This window comes from Chenopodium album, chromosome 2 (assembly GCF_948465745.1).
Source record: "Chenopodium album chromosome 2, dcCheAlbu1.1, whole genome shotgun sequence".
NCBI classification, from domain to species: Eukaryota; Viridiplantae; Streptophyta; class Magnoliopsida; order Caryophyllales; family Amaranthaceae; genus Chenopodium; species Chenopodium album.
Window position 1 is genome coordinate 71,508,496 of NC_137835.1, and position 19,516 is coordinate 71,528,011.

The 19,516-nt window shown below is 33.2% G+C and overlaps 1 protein-coding gene and 1 long non-coding RNA gene across 4 annotated transcripts; both read right to left on the minus strand.

Moving 5' to 3' along the window:
- Positions 1-458: 458 nt before the first annotated feature.
- LOC145586961 (uncharacterized) lies at positions 459-3,487 on the minus strand. Its single transcript, XR_014101051.1, has 3 exons — positions 2,893-3,487; positions 1,193-1,330; positions 459-708 (listed from the first exon to the last, which is right to left on the minus strand). It is a non-coding gene; the product is annotated as an uncharacterized LOC145586961 (long non-coding RNA).
- Positions 3,488-6,103: 2,616 nt separating this feature from the next.
- Positions 6,104-10,847, minus strand: LOC145600319 (membrane-anchored ubiquitin-fold protein 3-like). Of its 3 annotated transcripts, none has more exons than XM_081656252.1 (4): positions 10,546-10,838; positions 10,237-10,447; positions 8,407-8,577; positions 6,104-6,519 (listed from the first exon to the last, which is right to left on the minus strand). In XM_081656252.1, the coding sequence occupies exons 2-4, from the start codon at positions 10,364-10,366 to the stop codon at positions 6,467-6,469; spliced, it is 354 nt and encodes a 117-aa protein (XP_081512378.1). In that variant the 5' UTR covers positions 10,367-10,447; positions 10,546-10,838; the 3' UTR covers positions 6,104-6,466. The 3 variants fall into 3 exon arrangements, with proteins under 3 accessions (XP_081512378.1, XP_081512371.1, XP_081512363.1); XM_081656245.1 differs by lacking the exon at positions 6,104-6,519 and adding an exon at positions 6,607-6,717 and having other exon boundaries at positions 10,237-10,442; positions 10,546-10,847; XM_081656237.1 differs by lacking the exon at positions 6,104-6,519 and adding an exon at positions 6,608-6,717 and having other exon boundaries at positions 10,546-10,846.
- Positions 10,848-19,516: the final 8,669 nt, after the last annotated feature.

Below are 19,516 nucleotides of genomic sequence, written 5' to 3' on the forward strand. Positions count from 1 at the left end.
CGTTCTTTATAAATGGCAATAATGTTCTTTTTCCGCCCATGTTCTTTAAAATATGCATAATGTTTTTCTCGGGTGCACCATGCGCATGGTGCACCCAGGTGTACCATAAAAATTTCACACAATAATGTTATTGTGGACCTTAGGTCCATACATGCGAAAATAACATTATATTAAACATATATAGTAACCCTACTTTTAATATACACTAGTAGAAAAACACAAAAGGCCACCGGTTCGAAACCCCCCTATGCCACCGGTTTTGAACCGTTGGGCATTTTGGGGGTGACAATTCTCCTCTAAAAAGCCACCGGTTCAAAACCGGTGGCAAAAACAAGTATTGCCACTGGTTAATCGGTGGCAATAACCATTCCCGGGTTTTTTTAAAGGGGTTATTGGCACCGGTTCCTATTCAAAACCGGTGGCAATAATGGCTAAAAAAAATTAAATTTTTTTTTTTTTCACTTAAATTGATAAATAAACACTAACATATATATAAACTTACATATTTTCATAAAAAAATGCTGTAATATTACAATTTTTGTCTAAAAAATTAAAATAAATTATAAGGTTACAAACATATGCAGCTACACAGTAGCAGAAGTGCAGAACAGCAACACACAAGGAGCAGCACAGAAGCAGAACACCAGCACAGAAGCAGCCCCATATCTTAGTAAAACAAATTGAACTTCTTAGATGAAATTCTAGAACCTACAAATCAAGAAAGCAATAGAAATTGAGATTAGTTAATGAAGATTATATAATTTAAAAACGCAAATCTTAACAAATAGAATAAGACAACTTTTTAATACAAGAGGATCAAAGTTCCTTGCTAGGCCACCTGCAGCAGCAGCCTCGGCAGGGCAGCAGCAGCTGCAGCCTTGCCAGGCCACCTACATCTAATGCCACTTATAGTTCTAATATTCAATGCATCATTCACAAGAAAACAACCATAGAAAATGAAAAAATATAAGGATGAATGCAACAAAGGGAGAACTACAAGTCCATGTCTAGTCTAGAAATGATGAATGCAACAAAGGGACCACAAGCTTGATTAGTTATGTCTATCAATGATGCTTCATGCCATAAAAAAAGCAAGTTGTCACACAAATAGAGAAAAAAAAAAAGAAGAAGAAGAAGAAGAAGAGATATCTACTATACATCTAATAAATTATGATTTCACATGAACACACACCTTGCATTAAAACCGGAGAGAAGATATATCTTGTCTGGTGAAATTCAACCCATAGCGTCTGATTAAGGCATGAGTGATCTCATCAAAAATAGGCTCCTTTATCTTCTCAATAGCAGTCTCCTCATTTTTCCTATAGTTCTACAACATGTAGAGAGCAAGAAAGTGGAGCAAGGTGAAAACGCACAACTTTAAGCACACAAACCAGAAGTGATCATATTACATGATTTTAAAATGTCCACAGGCCAAGTACCATCAATATGAGTGTTATGAGAACTTTATAAGAGCAACATATTAGAATTGAAAATATACATGGTGAAAAATTTACCAGCACAGGAAAAACATACATGCATTCCATAGAGCCCCTTGTGAGACAACCCAACCTCAAGAAACAAACAAACTTATGCAGATTATAAAACAAATAAAATATGGCTTCTATTTACAAGGATTGCATATTTAGTATAAGAGATGGAAGCAGACATCCAAATTACAGGACATATAAGAAATGGAAGCAGACAAGAGAGTAATAGCCAAGTAAAACAATGAGAAAAGAGCAAGAATAGAAATATGTTGTAGGCAAGAGATTAATCTACACAACTGATAATTAACCAAATAAGCAAGGATATCATAATGCTAGGCAAGTAATGAAGGTTAAACAAAACATATCAGGAAAGACAAGACACAATAATTATCCTCCAAGTCTAGATTCTCCAAATGCACTCATACCAATGATAGGTAGTTTCTTGTTCAATTACAGTATCTGATGTAACAAGAGAATCCACAGAGCAATTTATAATTATTTTTCTCTACATTGTAAATTTCAACTAGAATTAAAGTGTCAATAGTAACTGGAATTTTGTGTTTTGCTTTCCTTACAGTCAACCCAATCCACTGTAAGTAGTCATATAGTCAAAGAGTCAAATATATATGGGTAATGCCCCACGCCAACATCAAGGTAAGTACAAATACCTAACAAATAAAGCAATCAGAAGTGATCATATTGCGTGATCATATTACACTTGCAATTAAAAATTGAATGATTATACTTCAAAAGAAAACCAAATTATGGGTTGTGAACACCTAGTGCTTAGAATTATGGCTTAAATTCATGTCTTTAACATGCTAAAAAATAGCAGCCCCTAGTAAGATTACAGCAACATATTACATAACAAAATTGCTTACAACCAACCTTAAATCCATAATCAACTTTAACCCATTAACATACATACTCTAAAAACATAATAGGTCATGATAGGCACAAGATTAGGCATAAAAATTATGAAATAAATCAGTTAAAACCACTCAATTCACACAGTTCACTAATTAACCTGACAGCAGCACTTTTGCTTAGGTTTAGGCTCATAATCATATCGAACTTACCCAAAACATGATATTTTAACTTAGAGATATATCTAACATGATGTTATACCATATTAGGCACAGAAACAAACTAAATCAAGACCAAATGAGGCTGTAAACCCACTGAACAACTATAGCAATTAGAGCAGCAAATTCGTGAACATTAGAGTACAATTAATACTTGAAAACAACCACAAAACGCAACAATAATTAATGGTACCAAAGCTATATATATATATATATATATATACTACTTCTAGGCATGATTATACAGCATAACAACCAGAAAAAAATAAGTAAATAATTAAATAAAATCAGTGTAATTCGTAGAAAAAGGAGCTTACAGTGTTAATTAGATCAATGATAACAGAGAGCTCTTGATTAGCCAATCTCAAATTCTCAATCACCCCTTGCAATCTGGAGGGCGTTGATGATTCCTTCGTCTTCTTCTGCTTCTTCGCATCTCTCTCCAACGCCCAAGCGAAGTCCGAATCAAGTTCACCGATTTCTCTTCGTATTCGATGTCGCTGAAAATATTCCATAATTTAAAATCAAAATCAACAAAAATTACAGAAAAATTAGGTCAAATTAAGCTATTGTAAAGATGGAGGAGAGATAATGTACGATGAGAAGCGTTCGGCGCTGAATTCTTCGATGATTTCGAGGCGTTTGATAGGGAGTTTGTCAAGAGAGATTTCCATGTCGCCTCCGTCCGCCATTGTTGAGCTTTCGCCGGAGTTTTATGTTTTAGGGGAGATTTTCGATTTTGCAACTGAGCCCTAATGAGAGAACGAGAGAGAAGCAGATGAGAGATGGATGAGAGAAGGGCGGCGGCGATGATGGTTGTTGATAATGAGAGAGAAGCAGAGAGATCTAGCTAGTTGAGGAGAGAGAGGCAGAGGAGAAAGAAGAGATAGAGAGAAGAGAGGAGGAGGAGGGAGGCGATGCATGAGAGGCTAGGGTTTTGGCCTTTTCATATGAGCGCGGTTTTTTTTTTTTTTTGTAACAAAGCCACCGGTTCAAAACCGGTGGGATTAATAGTTTCCCACCGGTTCAAAACCGGTGGGATTAATAGTTTCCCACCGGTTCGTTTTGAACCGGTGGCAATACTCTTCCCTCAAAATCGCGCCCATTTTTCCCCTTTTCTTCCCCACCGGTTTTCTAAAATCGGTGGCCATGGCTCGGTGCCAATTACCATTTTTCTACTAGTGATAGTAGCTTTAATTTCAATACAATAACCTTTATTAAAAACTTGTGTGGCCTTAATATTATTGTGAACTTGAATTACGACGTTATGTTTAATATAGTTATCCTAATTTTAACATAACGACCTTTTTATTTATATTGACAAGTATATTTTTAAAAATCATTACAGAAAACCCTCTTATGACTTTTATTTTAACATAATAATCTTTATTTTAGGAAAGTGACCTTATTTTTTATTAAAAAGAAGGATTATAGTGTTTCTAAATTCTAATATTAGTGGTCTACAATAAATTAATGTGAACTAGGTGTCTAGGTTTGCTTAAGAGTTTGTAACCTAATAAGTACTCTGATCCTATTATCATTGCCTACCCTATCCAATAATCGAGTCTCATTATAATACGAAATACGAGTATATATTTTGAAGATTCAAATAACCACCTTTCTTAAAAAGGTTTAATGAAAGTCGTCGATATTTACTCGGTCAAACTCATGAAACTAATCAAGTTTAGGAGCACCTCGAGCAATGCTTGGAAAATCAAGTTACAAATGGGCCACATTTTAACTTTGGCAACTACATTTATTTTTAAATTTTGAACTTTTTGAAAGTATGAGCAAACTCTTATATATAGTGTTGAAATTATTATATCTTTAAAAAATGTTTATTTATGTATTTACCCCTTTTAAAAGTACGATCATACTTTTTTTCAAAAAAAAAAAAGTACGATCATACTTATTAATAGTGTTGAGACGATCATAGTCCTAACATGTTTATTTACTTTTTGTCCTCTAATTAATGAAGCTCTGCTTTTTCCTAGAAAAAAACAGGTTAATTGTTTTTTTTTTGTTCTAACTTTTAAGCGTAGCAGACATTTATACCCCTAAAAATATTAATTTAGATATTTTCCCAATTAACGCTACTAACATTGTCTAACTAAAAGAACTTTTGAACATGGTTACCTATAACGCACGCATTAGCCGCCCTAATTATTTAAATGTAAAGGTCATCGCATATATGTGCATAGAGAGTTAGAGACCCACGTTTGATTGCAATGAGAATTAACTTTCTATAGTAGTTTATGATTTATTGAAAATAATTCTTCTTATCAAATTTCTAGGGAATTGTTTTAATATGTTTGGTTAACATTAAGAAAATTACAATTGGAATTATTTCCTAGAAATTAGTGTGAATGAGAGAATTCCTAGAGAAATTAAACTACTTATGAAGAGCCAGGGTAGCTAAATTATTTCCCACATTATGTTGGAAATTTTGAGTAGCTACACGTAATTAGTGAAAGGGGTGTTATATATCACCATCCAAAATGATCAAAATTACCAATATTTAGTGTGAATGGACAACCATATCCTTAGAACTTCACCACTATCTTCCCTCTTGCCACCAATCACTAACGACTAACACCACCACCACCACACTGACCGACGACGACCACCACCGCCCTAACCTCAAAGACGACCCACCACCTATCCGGAAGGTGGTTGTTTTTTTTTCCTAACTACTGTACCGACCGGAGCCCAAAACCGGTTAAGGTGCACGGTAATCGGAGCCCAAAATCGATTACCGTGCTCGATAACCAGAGCCTAAAACCGATTGGGCTCCGATTTCCGTTCACGGTAAACTGTTTTGGGCTCTGGTTACCGCGCACGGTAACCGCTTTTGGGCTCGATTACCGCAGTTGCCTGAAATAAATAAATAAATAATAAAATAAAATAAAAAACCACCACCTTCCCACTAGTGAGGGGAGGTGGTGGGTCGTCATAGAGGGGGTGTGATGGGTCGCTAGTCAGGGTGGTGGTGGTCATTGCCGGCCAGAAGGGGTGGTGGAGTAGTAAGGGTACGGTTATCCATTCACACCAAATGTTGGCGGTGATGATCATTTTTGTTAGTGGTTTTTAGCAATCCACATTAGGAAAACCAAAAAAATCAGAACCACATAGAAAAATAAATGTTACATTGCTTAGTTAATAACTAGTTAAGTCCTATGCGTTGCACGAATAAAATAATCTCATTAATTAATTTTGAAAGAAATATTGTATTTATATAGCGTTAAAAGAATTCTTCAAAAAAACAAATGATGATGGCAAAAATAGTTTTGGCAAGAAAAAATTTCATAAGAAGTTGACATGTGTCACTTAATGATGTTAGTGGTTTTTATTTTAGTAATTGTTAATAGATGTCTCAAGTGATATGACCTAAGAATTCAAGATTGAATTTTGGCGAAATATGTTGCTCTCTATAGACTTAAATATACAGTAAGTGAATTTGCCAAATTGTGACCAGAGAATCCACTAGAGAATAACAAAATCATGACTTTTCATAATAGACTCGATGAATGCAGACAGAATAAATGAACCTATGAATTATGATTTTGTTCCAAAAAGAAAGAACACACTGTTGTTATATCTTAGCATCAGTCACACGCACACAACGGCTACATATTCTTCACAGTTGATTGTGGTTTTCCATTACAGCAAATAGCTCTATACAGCTTCGTGTCACTGGTACACCAAAAATTTTTAAAAAAAAAAAAATAAAAGGCAAAGCTTTCAAGAAAATCAGGAGGCCAGCAGCTTGTCAACGAGGATAGAATGATAAAACTTGCTGAGAAAGAACAGCTTTTAATATAAGCTCCGGCAACCTCCTGCCTCCCACTCTTGATGCACAATATCCACCTACTTACGGGACTTCTTTCATTCCTACATAATGCAGCATGAGCAAACAAATTTCTTTGACTCTTCAATCTTCTTCTCTGCTCAGAACAACATTAATACACTTGAAGTTAGATACGGGGGAATCACATACTGAAAATAGACTCAAAAGACTGATTAAAAAGCTCGTTTAGTGCAAGGCGACTTTGCAGATGAGTAAAGTTAAATCTGAGTATTCAATGCAATCCAGCAGTCCAGTGTCCAGACTTTCTGGGTTTTCTGATGGCATGTAGCAAATCCTGAGATTATTTAGCATCCAGTGATCACAATCAGGAATCAGGATTCATAGTAATAGGCTAAAGGATAAATGGTCAACTCTGGAGCACTTAAAAGAGGATAAAGAACTAAGTTATTTTAGTAGATGAGAATTATTTCTGTAAATTCAGGTGATAGCTGCCAAAACAATGCATTCTGGTAGTAGCTGCCAAAACAATGCAGTATTGATCACAAAAGTACAAAAGTATCTGAACCTGATTCCCATATATTGATTTATAGTATTATCTTGTGCCACTAGGCAGGAATAAATGCATTATATGCCACCATTCACAATGTGACCAAAAGAATTAACGAAAATCTTAATAGTTGTTGAAATGTATAGTATTAGGCAGCAACACAAGATAAAACATACATCTAAGTATCAAACCACCCCCCCCCCCCCCCACCCCCCCAAAAAAAAAAAAAAAAACTGCAAGAAAGATGCCATAATTTTTTTTTTACTAAATCTTGTCAACTTTGATCATTTATTTTTGTAAAAGCTACTCATTGTATTTCTTTTTGTTTGTCCTATTTCCTTAATGCACAGTTTCCAATAAACAAAATCGGACATCTTCAACTTAAAAAAAAAAATTTGACATTTTGAACAAACAAATTGAGACAAATCTACAAAAATCCAAATGACTATTTTTTTTCTGACATAAATTTTTTATTAATAAAATTTCTCTTAATTCAAAATGAAGTTTGCAAATAGGACAAACAAAAAAGAACGAAGGATATGTAAAAACTCCTAAAGATTTGAAGTTATGTTATTTCACATCGAAACTCATTTAATATATATATTTTTATCAAACTCAAACTAGGAAGTTTTGAACATTAAAGTAAAATGTCGCATATTAATTTTAGATAAAGGTAAAATCCAATCAGTTGCAAGAATGTACTGCCACACTTAATGAAATATTCGTTTGCATGGTCCCAGTCTCAGTTTTCGAGTTTGGTTGGTGGAGATGGATCAAGGCATCCAGTAAGTGAGGCTAGACAAATTATCTGTATGTTCATTCTCCCTAGGCCCCAGACAATCAGTAGGTAAACAAATAATAGAAATCAAAACCTAATGCAAGGAAAACTTTGGAAGTAAAAAAAAACTTGGATAGAAGCTTGCAGTACCTAGCAATAGTTCATTCCTCTTCACATTCACTAATACAATTATGTCTTTCTACCTTTCTTTAAAGGTTACACAAACTATAAGCATTGGCAGTTGTGTGATTATATGAGTGCATGTGCTAAAAAATCAACTAAAAAATCAAATAATTGAATGATACAGTTGGCCTCTAAAAAGAGGATGCACATTTCACTCATTTTTAGAAGGACCACGGTCAATGATAATTTACATAATAGAAAACGAACAGAAAGCAACAAATAACACACGTAACTTCTTAAGTCACAACCAATCCGGCAGGGGAAGCCAGAAGACTAGCACCAGAACATATAGATTACGTATAAGGAATAGTTATAAGATATCTATTGCGCAATCAAAATAAATGGCTACTAACTTATCCACGAAAAATTTATGCATAGGATCTGAAATTGCAGATTATACGATATTCTGTATCAACTTATACCAGAAGATTAGATCTCCAATTGTTTAAAGAGAAGATAGTATCCATAGAAAAAACTCAACTAAAAATTAAAGAGCCATACAAAAAGAAAAGCACCTGCTTTAGTCTTTGTTTGAGATGGCTGTACAACAACATGCATAACCATGACTCCACCAGTAAGCTCACCAAAAGGTGCCCGACACTGGCCAACAGTCTTATTATTCTCCAGAATCTTACCAAAGTTTATTAATTTGATCTCATTTGCCACTTTTGGAACAACAGTTTTTCCTGAGGAAACATCAGAAACAAAAATAAATAAATTCCTAGTAGCTAAGCACCGGAAAAGAAGCATATGTTATCTACAGAAAGATAAACACCGATTAACAAACAATAGTAGATAATATTCATAGTAACTGCACAAAGAAAAGATATAAAGTTAAATACATATCCACACCACACCCCCCCCCCCCATCATAAGAGGGTAATACAATCACTATCAATAGGATGCCTGGTGCCAATCTAAGTCCTAGAGAAATGACCCTTTTGGGCGTTCATGACAGTGGTATGAAATTAATGTCTCCTAAACCCACAGTTTTGTCAAGTGAAGACAGCAGCTTCTTTTTAATGAAAAGGCTACACCTCAAATTCAGATGAGTGGGAGCAAAAGTACTAAATACTAAAGCAATTTCTGAGTTTAGTCCCAAAAAAAAAATTTAAAAAAAAAATAAATTAAATAAAAAAATTACGCAAGAACTGATGCGTGAACCATTCGATCTCCACCTTGTTATACTGATGAAGATAAGAGATGGCTAACATGACTGGAAGCTTATGAGAACAATAACTGTTACACATATTAAAGAGTACTAATAATCACAATTTAACTTCTAGATACATAGCCAACAAACTTAGAACAACTCCAATGGTAAACTTATCTCAAATTAGCTTGATATGCCACATAAGATTTCAAACTACTACCTCCGGTCCAAATTACTCGCAACTTTGGGGTATTATTTGTGAGATATAAAATATTCCAAAGTTGCAAGTAATTTGGACCGGAGGTAGTAATTTCTTTTATAACTAGTTTGTGCCCCAATGGTTAGCTAATAGCTTGGGATTTAAATAAGCCTTATTTTCTTAATTAGCTTTGTAAATTTTATTATATTCATTTATCAACCCCTCTTTTTGACAAAATTTTTCCAAGCTAATTTTTTTTTTTTAGCTCCACTTGTGAAGCTAATAGCTAGGGAATTTTCTAAATTGCAAGCAAGTCCCTTGTTACAAACATTGGAGATACTCTTAAACCAATCAATTAACAGCCCCACTAGCCACACTTCATCAATAAAAACCTATAACTGCATAATTCAAATAACCTCTGAATTCAATCCCAAAAATAACATTTGATACAAAGAGCCAACAAACTATTTTGCATACAAATACGCTTGAACAATGCATCAACCATTAGAATTGCCATCCTATCCTACATATTCATACATACAGACAGTAGACATGGACAAAAACTTCAGAATGGACACCCTTGCAATCTTTTCCTTTAATTTGCGCTTTGTATATTAAAGGGTACAAGTAATCGCAATTCCACTCTATTCAATACGAAGCTAACAAACTAATCCTAATTCAATCAATCAGCAGCTCCATACCACCCTACAAGCACCCTCTTCATCAATCCAAAAACCAACTAAAAATAAAACTGCATAATTCTATAAGCCAAAACCAGCAGCCCCGAAAACAGCCAAGTTCACTAACAAGGTCTAGATCATAAATTTCATAACTAAAATCACTTTTCTCATCCACAATTCTGGGAAATTTAAACCAATATTATCATCAAATAAAAACCATATAATATACAAAACTGATGATTATAACTGCATAAAAAAGCAAAAAAAAAAAAATCAACGAAACAATGGAATTAAATAGATATTAAAGACAAACCTTTAGGCCACTCGGACACAATTCGTTCTTTCAACATCTCAATAGTCGAGGCAGAAGAGTAACGAAACGGACCAATATCTGATCCATCGTATAACCGGAACTTTATATCCACAAGATCTTCTTCCGGCATTTGTATTGAGTTGACTCGAACGATTCACCAAAATTCAACAACCCCAGAAAATAAAATTTTGAACCCAGAAAAATTCCTAAACTGGGGGGTTGACCCACCAAATAAAATCGTAAAAAACAATTATGAATAATTCAGATGATTTAGCAAAATTAAACTGAAAATTACAGGGAAAAAAATACCTGAATTTCAAGGATTAATTAAAGTAGGTGGATCTAGGTAAAGTAATCTTGGAAGAAGAAGAAAGTCGAATTGAAATTGTTTGTTGTTGGTGATGATGATGGTATGACCAAGTATCGTAGTTTATTTAAAGTGAAATAGGAATTGGTTGCCAGAAATGAGGAAGATCTAGGAAGAAAAAGAGGAGATGAGAAAGAATGATCGAAAGAGGAAAGTTTGGAATTGGAAGTTAATTTTTGTTTATTTTGAGGGAAAAGGGTGTGTAATACCCATGGTAAAATTGGTGATGTTATCAATCACACTGTTGTTGTCAATTGTAAGAGAATGGTGCTACCACTTTGCTTTGGTTGGTATACGTGTGTGTGAGGTGAGGAGAGTTTCTGGCTGGTTTCACGCCCCCGGTTGAGATTTTTACTTGACCTCATCAAACTAGTCGGATTGGGTTGGGTACTTGGGTTGGATAACTTTTCAAGGTTGACTTTTTAACATCAAATTAGATTAGCTCCCATATGATGATGGATATCATATCATATCATATAACTAATATATAAAGCTAAACTTTTAGCCAAGCGACGAGACATCGACACCTGGCGTTTTAACTTTTCGCCAAGTGTCACGCCATGTAGGATAGAGTTATACAGAATTCAATTTGTAGGATAAAAAAGTTCGTTTAGAATTCTATTTTCAATCAAATTTGGATAGAATTTTAAGATAAAATGGTTAATTTAGAGTTTTATTTTCGATAAAGTACCAATATTTACAAATTGAATTATAATTTTATTCAAAAAATAATTACATTATAACTCTCATAAATTATCATATAATTTTATTTTTTGTATCATAATATTTTTTTGGAGCAAAGGAATTAGTTCAAAATGTACAACATCTATTATTTATAATATATTCTAATCAATTAAAATAATAATACTTCAAAATCTAATATAATTTTATTACTGTGTGTAAACCTACTCATCAATCGGTCGGATCACGAGTCATTTCGGACAGGGTCATTATTTCATGTTACGGGTAAAGAAATGTTTTCACCAATATTATTATTATAAGTCATTACATGCCTACTACATAGTTTAAATTGTCACAAAATTAAAACACATAATTTCCTAACTAAATTTGTATCAATGATATGTTTTAAAATTTGACATATAGATTAAAAATTAATCTTAAAATTCAATAAACAACCCGGGCATCGCACGGGTACAAAACTAGTATGATATAATGATAATACTATAGATGTATTTTAAATTACATATGAAGTACTTAGTATGTCGCACTATTTGCTATAAATAGGCGAGGTGCTAGTGCTAACCAAACTACAACTCAAAAAGATTTCTCCACATCTTCTAACATAGTCAAGAAATACTGAGAGAGCTAGAAAGAGTTTGATAGGCATGGCAAAGGGTACTTACATTCTAAGTATTCTCATCGTCTTCTTCTTCTCCTTAGCCATTGTTGCTCACTCTGTAAGAGCCTGACTATAAATCAAATTTTTGTATTCTCATCGTTAAAATTTCTTAATCTTTTGCATAGTTTTTTTTAGTTATTGATTCATACATGAAACTAGTAACTAATATATAAAGTTAAACTTTTAGTCAGGTCACGAAATAGCGACTCTTGGCATTCCAATTTTTCGCCAAGTGTCGCGCCACCTTGGATAGATTTAAATAGAATTCATATGATAGTCGCGCGCACCTTGAATAGATTTCATAAGATAAAAAAAATTAGATAAGAATTCTATTTTCAATCAAATTAGGATAGAATTTTAGAATAAGATTATTTTTTTTTTTTTTAGACAATTTAGAATAAAATTATTAGTTTAGAGTTATTTCTTCGATAAAATACCAAATAATAAATTTATAATTAGGCCACAAGACAACAAATAATATATAAAGTTAAACTTTTAGTCAGGTCATGAAATAGCGACACTTGGCATTCCAACTTTTCGCCAAGTGTCGCGCCACCTTGGATAGATTTAAATAGACTTCATATAATAAAAAAAAAAACCGTCAAATGTCGCGTCATCTTGAATAGATTTCATAAGATAAAAAAATTAGGTAAGAATTTTATTTTCAATCAAATTAGGATAAAATTTTAGAATAAGATTACTTCCTCCGTTCTTTATTACTTGACCTGCTTTGACTTTTACACTATTCACCACCCCTCCTTTGACCGTCTTTTGTGAACAATATGTAAGGAAAAATATATTCATGTATGATATTTTTGGATTTGTCTCAATAAGTACTATCATAATACATAACTTTTATAATTTTTACTTGTGGAGAATTTAAGTTATTGATTGTTAAAGTTTTGCATTGGCAAGTGTGATAAAAGAAACAGGTCAAGTAAAAAAGAACAGAGGAAGTATTAGTTTAGAGTTATTTAATCAATAATATACCAAATAATAAATTTATAATTAGGCCACAAGACAATATCATTTAGCGTTTTAATTTTTCACCAAGTATCGTACCACGTTGGATAAATATAGATTGACTTTGTAGCAAAAAATAGTTAATTTAGGGTTCGTTTGGCATCACTGTGGTTTTCTATTTTTTGGTTTTTTATTTTTTAAAATCATATGATATATATCATATAATGAATAAAAAAAATTAGTCAAACTTATTAAAATCATGATAATTTTGAAAACTGACAACAGAAAAGTGAAAACACCTTTTTCTTGTTTCCTGTTTTTGGTTTTTGGTTTTCAAAAAAACTGAAAACTAAAAACAAAAAACAATGCCAAACAAGCCCTTAGAATTCTATTTTCAATCAAATTGAATTATAATAGTATAATTTTATCTTAAAAGTCCATAAACTACCCGGGCATTGCCGGGGCACAAAACTAGTCAATCAATCAATAACTATATACTAAAAGACACACCAGTAATGACACGTGTCATTTTCTGGTGTGTCCTTCAGTTTTTTTTTTTAAAAAAAAAAAAAAAAAATTTCAATAACTATATACTAAAAAACACACCAGTAATGACACGTGTCATTTTCTGGTGTGTCCTTCAGTTTTTTTTTTAAAAAAATAAAAAATAAATTTCAATTAAGGAAACAAATCTTATTTACAAAATTTCCCTAACCTTAACCAATATAATTACTTAAAATAAAAAAAATAAAAAAAAAAAAAGGTTTGACATATCTTTAACACAAATATTTATATAGCTTTAAAAAATTCTAAACACAATTTTGCTCATTTTCTACATCAGTTAGTATCTAACATATCTTTCGTAATCCTTTATTTTCCTCAAAATTTGTCAACTATATATATTTTTAGAATTTTTTTGTTTATAAAAACTAATTGTAATGATAGTTTAATAATAGTTATTGCAGATTACCGTGCATGGCACGGGAACTAACCTAGTAATGAAAAAAAAAGTGCTCTATAAAACAATACTCCATTACCAAACACACACAAAAAAAAAAAAAAAAAAAAAAAAAAAAAAAAAAAAAAACATATTCCATTGGGTAATGGGTAAATGGTTGTCAAAAGGTTTATTAAAAAAAATTGTGAAGCTGTTTACAAAAAAATTGTGAAGAGTTTAATGTATAATATTCTATATTAAATTATTTTGTAGTCAATATTTAGTTTTTTCCAATAAAAAATGTAAAGAAAAAATTGAAAAGAATAATCCCACATTTACTCGATCTGCTCAAAACAAGCCAACTTTTGAGAAATCTAGGAACAAGCCCACCTTTCACCCTTATTTTCTCAAAACAAGCCTTTTTACCTATGACTTGTTTAGCCGGGTTTTTTTTTCCCCTTTTAATCTCTCTCCTCCTTAACCACCACCTTCAATGGCAGCCCCAGCCCCACCCCCAGCGCTATTCCCTACCACCCTCCACCTCGGAAAACCTCGCCCTCCATCCACGGAAACCTCCACGCAGCCACCTGGAAACCCAACCCTACTACCCCGAAACCCAGCCACCCCAAAATATCCAATCTAGCCACCCAAAAACCTTCTCACCTTCTTTAATTTCATAATCAATGAAGTTGCACAATTACTTTCTTTTTTCTTCCATAAATTTAAATCTAAAATCCAAGGAAATTCTCTAACAGCTACCTGATTTCATCATTTTTGAAGCATGAGACACTTGGTCGTGGCAGGAGTCTCAATTTCTGAGTTGGTTTATTTGAGATGGAGTTTTTAGGCTAGTTGCTCGGCTGCTGGGGTTTTGGGAAGGGATTTTAGTAGCCATTCATGCGGGGTAGCATTGGGGCGGTGAGAGGGTGGCCGCCAGGGCAGTAGACGGAGGGGGGAGGGGCAGTGGTGGCAGTAGCTGGCTGGAGGAAGGAGAAGGATGGAGAGAGAAAGTTTTTTTTTAATAATTTAAAAAAAATATGAACCAAGTAGAAGGTGACACGTGGCAAGTCAACTTATAAAACCGGTTACTAATTAAAAAATCGATTAAAGGCTTGTTTTGAAAAAATAGGGGTGAAAGTGGGCTTGTTCCCAGATTTCTCAAAGGTTGGCTTGTTTTGAGCTAATGTGTGGTTGGTGCACCCAGGTGCATGGTGCACCGGCAAAAGAACATTAGATATATTTAAAAGAACATGGGCGAAAAAAATAACATTATAGATAATTGTATTATAAAGAATGCGAGCATAATATGTTCTTTAAGTTTGATTATTTTGTTCTTTGAGTTTGAATTATGTGTTCTTTACATTATAGAATATGTTCTTTAATGTATGTACATAAAAAATTATAAAAAAAAAATTAAAAAAAAAAAAAATCACCCGAGTAACCAGCAGGAAAAAGAACATGCTGAAAAAGAACATGCTCTTTGATGTATTATCATGTTCTTTTTGTAAAGACTTTATGTTCTTTGACTAGAGGTGATCAAAGTTAGACCGGCCCGGCCCGATTTTGGACGGGATTTGGGAAGAATTTTTCTCCCCCAAAACCCGGCCCGTAAATTTTATGTTTTAGACGGGTTTGGAAATGCATATTTAAGCATTTTAGTTGATTTTTTTTATTCGACCCAAATAGCTCGTACGGCCGGACCATTTTGTGCGAGTTTGGGCACAAAAATTTCGGCCTAAAACTTGGCCCGACCTGATAAGTGAGCTAATTTTTTAACCTTCGGCCAGCTCTCCCAATGATCACCTCTACGACTCTATCTTTGTCGAACACAAACATGTTCTTTTTTGTCAAATATAATGTTCTTTTTCAAACACGTTCAACCACCGAGTAACCATGGAAAATAACATGTTCTTTTTGTAAATACTTTATGTTCTTTGTAATGTCATGTTCTTGTCAAACACAAACATGTTCTTTTGTCAAACACATGTATGTTTTTTTTTCATACACTAGAATGTTCTTTTTTTTGCCCATGTTCTTTCAAATATGTCTAATGTTATTTTCGGGTGCACTATACACTATACTATTTTCAGTTTTGAGCAGATTGAGAAAATGTGGGATTTTTCTTTTCATTTTTTCTTAATCTAAAAAGAGAAAAAAAAATGATGGGAAAAAATTGAAGAAAAAGTTGACACATGTATAATATGGATAAATGAATAATGTCAGCGGTTGCTACTTTAGTATTAGTTATGTAGATTTGACATTTTTTTTTATGGAGAATTAGTGTACAACAAATGATATAAGGTTAGGGCATGTTTGACATTATTTTTGGTTTTTGGTTTTCAGCTTCTAGTTTTTTTGAAAACCAAAAATAGGAAACAAGAAAAAGGTGTTTTTCACTTTTCTGTTGTCAGTTTTCAAAATCATCATAATTTTAATAAGTTTGACTAATTTTTTATTCACTATATGATATAAATCATATGATTTTAAAAAACAAAAAACCAAAAAACAGAAGACCACAGTGATGCCAAACGAATTCTTAACTTTTTGTTTTTTTTTTTTATTTTTGTTTTTTTATGTAACTTTAAACTTGATACGATTTTAATATAAATGGGATAAGGTTTATAAGGAATATAACTACTATCAATTACTCGGATTTGATTTTCAATCATTTAAAAAAGTATTATGAGTTTACAAATAAAGCATAGATAATTTTATTTGTATTGTATAACTTTTATACAATTAACTTTTGATCATTTTTATGACAAATTTACAACGGATATACAATAACTATTGTACATTTAAAAATTTTAAAAGTTTGTGTTTACAATTTTACATCAAGTTGTGATATTTTTGTATTAGATTTTGACAATATCAAATTTTGACTTTTTTATAAGTAGAATTTAAAAATCTTACATTGAATATTGGTATTCCTAGAGAAATATTAGCTTTATATTGTTTTAAGCCTTTTTTTCTATGCCACATTAGGTTTTAATAATTTTTAGGAAAAATTAGAAAATTAACACCACAAATTTTGCAAAAAATGGATTATAACACCACAAATTCTCAAACTCGAGTTATAACACCACAAAAAAAAAAATCCAAAAATTAGATTTCATTACCATCTAACGGATTCTTGGATGGAATCCGTTAGTGGGGCTCACCTTGGACACGTGTCACTCAGCTATTTTGTTAAAAATAAATAATTTTTTTTTAAAAAACCTAAACCCTAACCCAACCCCACCACCACTACTGCCGGCAGCCTAGCCCCAGCCGCTAGCACTTCCTGCCCCACCTTCATCGTCGAAACCAGTGAGCCCCACCACCCCCCTAACACCAGCGAAACACCATCATCGCCCTATCACTTAGCAACAACCCCATCACCACATCAATTGCCGAATAAAACCAGCCATCGCTAGAGAAAACCACCCACTGCCAAAGAAAACCACGCCCAATTCCACCCGCAACCCTGCTAGATCAAGACTTCAATCCTTGTTGGCGTTGCGAAACCATGAACCTTAAACCAACGAAAAGGATTGTTGGTGGGCGGTGTGGTTTCGATGGAGATGAGGAAAAGAAGGTGGTGGTGGCGACCTTTCCTTTTCGTCAGTGTAGGGAAGTGGTATTAACGGTGAAGGAGGGGCTGCGGTGGGTGGAGGTGAAGGCAAGTTGTTGCGTCGGTGAAGGAAGTGGTCCTTGGGGGTCTCCGGCGATGGAGTCACGACCGCTAGTGGTGGGCTGGTGGCTGGGTTAGGGTTTATGTGTTTTTCTTTGTTTTTATAATTTTTTTTATTTTAATTTATCTTTTTAAAAACCAATATCTTATTGCCACGTGTCTATCGTGGGTCCCTCTAACGAATTTCATCTTAAAAACTGTTAGACGGTGGTAAAATCTTTTTTTTTTTTTGTTTTTTTTGTGGCGTTATAATAAAAGTTTGAAAATTTGTGGTGTTATAATCCAATTTTTGTGAAATTTATGGTGTTATTTTCTAATTTTTTCTAATTTTTAATATTTAACAATTATGTTAAGACTCATTAAGATTATTCAACTAAATTTAGATCTTCATTCTTTAGACTCATTTAAGATTCATAAATATATTTGTACTTTTTTTTTTCCTTTTTACATATTATATTTTCATAAGAAAGTTTACAATGGTGTATCATGTTACATATTGTACCTAGCTAATATTAAAATCAAACAAGGAGATACATGTAAGAGATTATAGGTACTAATTGCGGAATAAACATGAATCATATTCATATAGTACCTAATCCCAAGATCTAATGCATAACACATAAAGAACATATAATTGTACCTTTAAAGCGTGATTCCACGTGCGATCGAGCAAGAACAATGAGAGATAAAGAACCTCAAACGTGATTCCTCTACTTAGTCCACATGCACGGATTAAAACCTCCACTAATGCTAGTTAGTTGCAATTGAATCCTTCAATGGACCTTCTAAGGGGAACAACGAGCAACGAACCAACCACGAACCACCACACGCGCCACTAGGGGTGGCCGACCGTGAGTCCAAAGGGGGGAGGAGAGAGAGCCGTGGGTTAGAGAGAGAGAGAGTGTGTGTGAGGGTTTTGGGATTTCTGGTTGCTTGATGCACAATCAACTGTTAATTGTGTTGTCTTATACAACCCTAGGCATGAACCTTATTTATAGATCTCATCTCTAAATAAGAGTCCATGACAAAGCCCAAAACCTAACTCTAATCTAACTATGCTAGCCCAATCCAATTCATGATTAGTTACTTGTTCATGAGACCCATAAATGAGCTTCTAACTTGCTTAACTCAATACCTTTGTGTGTGACCTCATAGGATCCATTCTAGTGGGCTTTGGACTATTTAACTAGCCCAAAGATCTAGCAACAGATAATGACGACCCAAAAGAACGAACTTATTATCTCCAGAATAGTGATCCTTGATATATCTAGTAATTGCACTTATCGAAGACAGAACTCTTTCAATACATAATTGCATGAATATTGTGACATACATAAGACCATAACTGCGTACAATCGTGATTGTCTTGTCCCTTTCGTTAATGATTCATGAATGGTTTACAAGTTATATATAAGACTAGTTGCCAGTTCCTTACTTTGTTCCATGTCCCATTCGATTCGACATCAGTTCCACATCTATCTATGGTTGTCAAGTGCATTCACTCTTGTGTAAGGTGTATCGACGACACCTATATATGACCACTACAATTGGGAATTTCATGCTCCAACTCGACATTAATAATGATTAGAGTATTGTCATTTTTGTATTTACCTAACATTTAAGTTGTATTGATTATTGATGATTGAGTTGTACTTAGTTAGACGTATAGTATACCTGTATGTAGTTTATAGGGTTTAATTTATACTTCCAATGTTTATTTATTTATTTATTTATTAATTTTTTTTAGTTTTAACACTTCTCTTTTCATGCATGCCGATGAATTATTTCAATCACTAATATATTTAATTACCAATTGGTAAAAATTATAAATATTTGATATTAACTAATAGATTCCACGTGACTATATTTTTTCTTAGCTATAAATCACCAATGTTAGTCAAAGTGAAGCTAATTAATGAATAGTGTAAAATTCAAACTATTGCAAGTATTAAAAAAAACGGAGAAAGTATGTTATTATAA

Bases quoted from the DNA above. Each gene is read 5' to 3' on its own strand.
- LOC145600319 (XM_081656245.1), bottom strand. From the start codon at position 10,366: ATGCCGGAAGAAGATCTTGTGGATATAAAGTTCCGGTTATACGATGGA. The intron at 8,578-10,236 runs GTTTGTCTTTAA...ATGTTTCCTCAG, and splicing joins TGTGTCCGAGTGGCCTAAAG to GAAAAACTGTTGTTCCAAAA. The intron at 6,718-8,406 runs GTGCTTTTCTTT...AAATAATCTCAG, and splicing joins TCAAACAAAGACTAAAGCAG to GATTTGCTACATGCCATCAG.